The sequence below is a fragment of the Xyrauchen texanus genome, chromosome 10 (assembly GCF_025860055.1).
Source record: "Xyrauchen texanus isolate HMW12.3.18 chromosome 10, RBS_HiC_50CHRs, whole genome shotgun sequence".
Taxonomy (NCBI): Eukaryota; Metazoa; Chordata; class Actinopteri; order Cypriniformes; family Catostomidae; genus Xyrauchen; species Xyrauchen texanus.
In genome coordinates, this window is record NC_068285.1 from 17,543,219 (window position 1) to 17,547,642 (window position 4,424).

General features: G+C 38.2%; 1 protein-coding gene across 1 annotated transcript; it reads left to right on the forward strand.

The window, feature by feature from the left end:
- Nucleotides 1-970: 970 nt before the first annotated feature.
- Nucleotides 971-1,825, forward strand: LOC127650037 (transmembrane protein 74-like). Its single transcript, XM_052135163.1, has one exon. The coding sequence runs from the start codon at nucleotides 971-973 to the stop codon at nucleotides 1,823-1,825; it is 855 nt and encodes a 284-aa protein (XP_051991123.1).
- The last annotated feature ends 2,599 nt before the right edge of the window (nucleotides 1,826-4,424 follow it).

Here is a 4,424-nt window from a genome sequence, read left to right on the forward strand (position 1 = left end):
AGTGTAGTTTGGCTGAGAGGCGCACAGCGCTTTCAGGCGACTGGAGCACGGCGCGGGGGTGGAACGGGAGGAACCTCTCCTTTAATTAGCGGAGCAAGAAGAAGCCAGGTATGCCAGCGAAACGGTGCCGAGAGAATATAGGCGAGTCCTTTATTTCCCTAGTTTACAATGTCATCAAAAACGGCATAATGGAAGGAAATGGAGAAAGGCGACGTTTATTTTTTTTTCTCTCTCTCTCATCTTTTCGTTCTGACTAATCTTCTGAGACTGGAATACAAGGAGCCGCTTCACGTTTCTGTTCGACTGCTGTACGCGCGGCTTTTGAAAGATCTTGACATGAAAGGTTAAAAGTGTTGTTGTTTGATTAAGGTACACTTTTAGATGTTTTCGCGTTATGTGGCATGAGTCGCATGAGTTGTGTTCGTGGAAAGGCTTAATGAACATTAAGAAAGAATCAGAAACATAAAGTTTAAGGGGCCGTTCACACCAAAAGCGTCTTTGCGTCGGAGTCAACAAGTTAAAAAGAACGTCAGTGTTTAAAAACGCTTCTCAAGACACCTGCGTATATTCTCGAAACACCTGCTGTATCCGTCTCGCCGCGTCTACTTTATTTTTATTTATTTATTATTATTATTATTATTATTATTATTATTTTGCGCAAATACGCGTTCGAGTTGAACGACAGCCAAAGTGTACATTTATCCTTCTTTTTCATATTTCTACTTATTCGACGGTGACCGTAATATATACAATAACAAATACGCAAGGTTTATGGTATAACCGAAATGATACTGTAACTTTGGGCGTTTGTGTAAATTAAAACAATGCTTAAAAAACTGTTTTCTTGTATATTTTAAATTGAAATAGTTTTATTGTGTATTATAATTCAATAGTAATTTAATTTTTTTCTCAGTGCAGGGATGCAATAGCATACACGCTATGAGATGAACATACGAAAAAAAGTGTTCAAATGGCCGATGAAGTCCTCTTCTGCGGTCAAGACGTTGTTCAGACTGACCACAGGGACATCGACTGGTCCCTGAAACATCAGCAAAGCCATCCTTCAGTGTGCACGAATGAAAAGGCTTTTTCCAATCAAGTGTGCTGCCAGGCGTGTCTGGAGCAGAATGTTAATGAGGTCAATGGCGTTTCAGAACCATGGACAGCGACTCTACCGACTGGACGAATTCGCATTCTGAATGAATGGAGATTTGATGAAGAGGTTGAGATATGCTACGACGAGGAGTTTGAAACAGCTTTTCCTGGTGTGACTGACACTTCTGACAAAAAGGCCGGTCAGCTGTTAGCAGAGGAGACCAGCTATGAAAACTTCAGTTGGAGTTCTTCTAGAGATCTCCAAGATGTCCCGGAATGTTCCTTGCTATCGGTTGATGATTTCATGGTGGATTCATCGGAAAAGTCTGTGGATTATGGATTTATAGGTGCTGTTACCTTTTTAGTTACAGGGATATCCTTGGTTGTGATCTCTTACATGGTACCACGTGATGTCAAAGTTAATCCTGACACTGTTTCTGCTCGAGAGATGGAACGCTTGGAGCGAGAGAACGCTCAGGTTGGCGCTCACCTGGACAGGTGTGTGATTGCGGGTCTGTGCCTCTTAACACTTGGAGGTGTGGTGCTGTCAACCTTGCTTATGATTTCCATGTATAAAGGGGAGATGATCAGGAGACAAGCGTATGCTTACTCCAAACACCAAGCCAGACTTTACGGCTCTATAAATCTTAGAGGTGGCGCAAGCCCGACTGGTGCCCCTCTGCTTTTGTCCTTTGATGAAGACGAAGGTCCTGTTGAAGTCCTGAGTTGAAAAAGAAACTTGGGTGGAACAAGGCTGAATTGCTCTAATCTAAACTGCAATGTGGGCCACCTTTTCTCATTTGCCAAGCTCAATTGAAACAATCTCTTGTCAGTTCTTCAAATGCAAAACAGAAATACTGTGATCTAAGAGGATACACTGTAAAAATGAGCTAAGATCTAAAACTACAGATTTTATTAAAGTGAACAAAATCAATCGAACTACACATTTTACAATACATTAAATGAACAACTAAAGGGACAGTTCACCCAAAAAATGAAATTCTTTCAATGCATGAATTTCTTTCTTCCATCGAACACAAAAGGAGATTTTAGGCAGAATGTTAGCCTCAGTCGTCATACAGCAGATGTGAATAATAAATGAGGCTATCAGTCCCTAACAATCTGCATAACATCTCTTTTTTGTGTTCCAGGGAAGAAAGAAAGTCATATGGGTGTTGGAACGACCTAAGGTTGGGTAAATATTGACAGAATTTTCATTTGTGGGTGAACAAACCCTTTAAATGTTACATTTAAGGGGAAAAACAAACAAACAAGAATTGAGTCCTGCTTATGTGAACAATTTGCTTGTGTGAGTTTGAGCATTTTCCAAAGCATATGTTTTTGTAAATATACAGCATGCTTTATAAGTGCAGTTGCATAAGCCTCTTCTTTGGTGTTATCAATTTCTTTGGGTGTGAGTTTTGCATTTTTCAGCCAGACAGTCTATTCTAATGACCACAGGACCATGCAACTACTGTAACTTGCCAAGTGCACATTTGTGTTGTACTTACAAGTCAGATGTCACATTGGGAATGTATAAAAGCATTTTCCTTTTTTTCTTTTGCTTGGCAGACTATGAGAGTGACAGTTAATCTGCAGTCATCATATGAATACCTCTCACCCAACAGGAGAGACTTATTCTAGACTTAACTAGATTTATTCTAATGCATCTGATATCAATAGAATCTATAAATTTGCATTAACATGTATTTACATAAAAATACACACAAGGTAAACAGCTTTGCAATGGCAGCGGTAGCATGAATGCACACCATGGAGGTTTAAACCAATTTTTTGTGAGCTTCGTTTATTTAGAGTATATCTGCACTCATAATGCACTTGCGATTAAGGAAATGTGTAAACAGAGGTCCCTCTCTCTCTTTCTAACTCACTTGCTCTCTCTCTCTACTACTCATCAACACACCCGTGTATTAGATGAGCCTCGAGGGAAATGACTGCTCTATGTTTCTCCTTCCCAACAGCAGCTAACCTCATTAGAGTTACACATCATACCGTGTAATGACCCAAAAGAACACAATGCAGACGGCAGTTAAAGGCACATAAAACATTATTTGAATTTTAATTCCCCCCAAAAGCACAACTGTCAGAAGCAAGATGAGGGAATTAATTGAAAATGGTCTGATATTAAAAGAGTTAGTTCACCCAAAAATGTTAATTCTGTCATGATTTACTCACCCTAATGTTATTCCAAAGCCATATGAATTTGCTTTTGTATCAGCATTCACTGTCATTGCATCTTTCTTCCATACAATGTAAGTTAATTGTGATTAAGGCTGTCAGTCTCTAACATTCTGCCTAGCATCTCCTTTTGTGTTCCATGGAAGAAACAAATTCATACGCATGCAATTATCTTCTTCAGGTTAAAAAAAAAAAAAGATGTGCTCCTGATGCTTTGAACAAGCACTAGTCTCTTTTGGTGCTTCTGCTGATAAGTGCTGTTCATGGCAGCTTCCATACAAGAAACGCTTACGGAGGACCGGATCAGATTACCCCTCTCTGTACACCAGCACTGCAGTTCCATGACACCAAAGATTCCTGACACCAGTGGGATTCTTTTCATCTTGTTTCTGCATTTTTGGGTCTTATACATTTGCTTTTTATGACACTATTGGTTAGGTTTAGACTAAGGAGGTAGGTTTTGTAAAACTTGATAGAGCATTAACCTTAAAAACTGAATCTGTCCGGGAGAAGTTTCACTGGCTTTTAGCGCAATATAGTGGACATTTTATCTTGGAACTTCTGCAATATGTGTATTGAACCCGTAATTCTATTTTGCAAAAATGCCACCACAGTAAGATAATTTGTATAATATTAGGCTGTAATATACAGTTTATCGGTATGTGTGTTCCCTGGAATTGAACCCGAATAGAGGTTGACTGATATGTTTTTTTCAGTAACAATACGATAACTATTATTAGTAATCAAGGAGATCGATAACCGATATTTGGGGACAATATACATTTTCAGTAAAACACAAAAGCATCCTTTAAATGTCTATGAAAATGTGTTTAATAAAATACTGCAAAACAGAACATTTCAATATTATTTTTTGAAAAATACTGGAAAAACAACATATCAACATTATTATTATTATTATTATTATTAAATTATTATTATTTTTCAAAAATAAAGTGGAGGGAGTTCCTAGCAGAATTTCTTTTGAACTGAAACTTTAAATATATATACAAAATAATGAACTAAACGGCTCATAACAGAATGTTATGAATTAACATGTGATAACGGATGTCAATGTTATTGGAGTTGACACTCTTCATGTATCTTGCTGACTAGCCCATTTAATCAAGTGC

Bases quoted from the DNA above. Each gene is read 5' to 3' on its own strand.
- LOC127650037 (XM_052135163.1), top strand. From the start codon at position 971: ATGGCCGATGAAGTCCTCTTCTGCGGTCAAGACGTTGTTCAGACTGAC.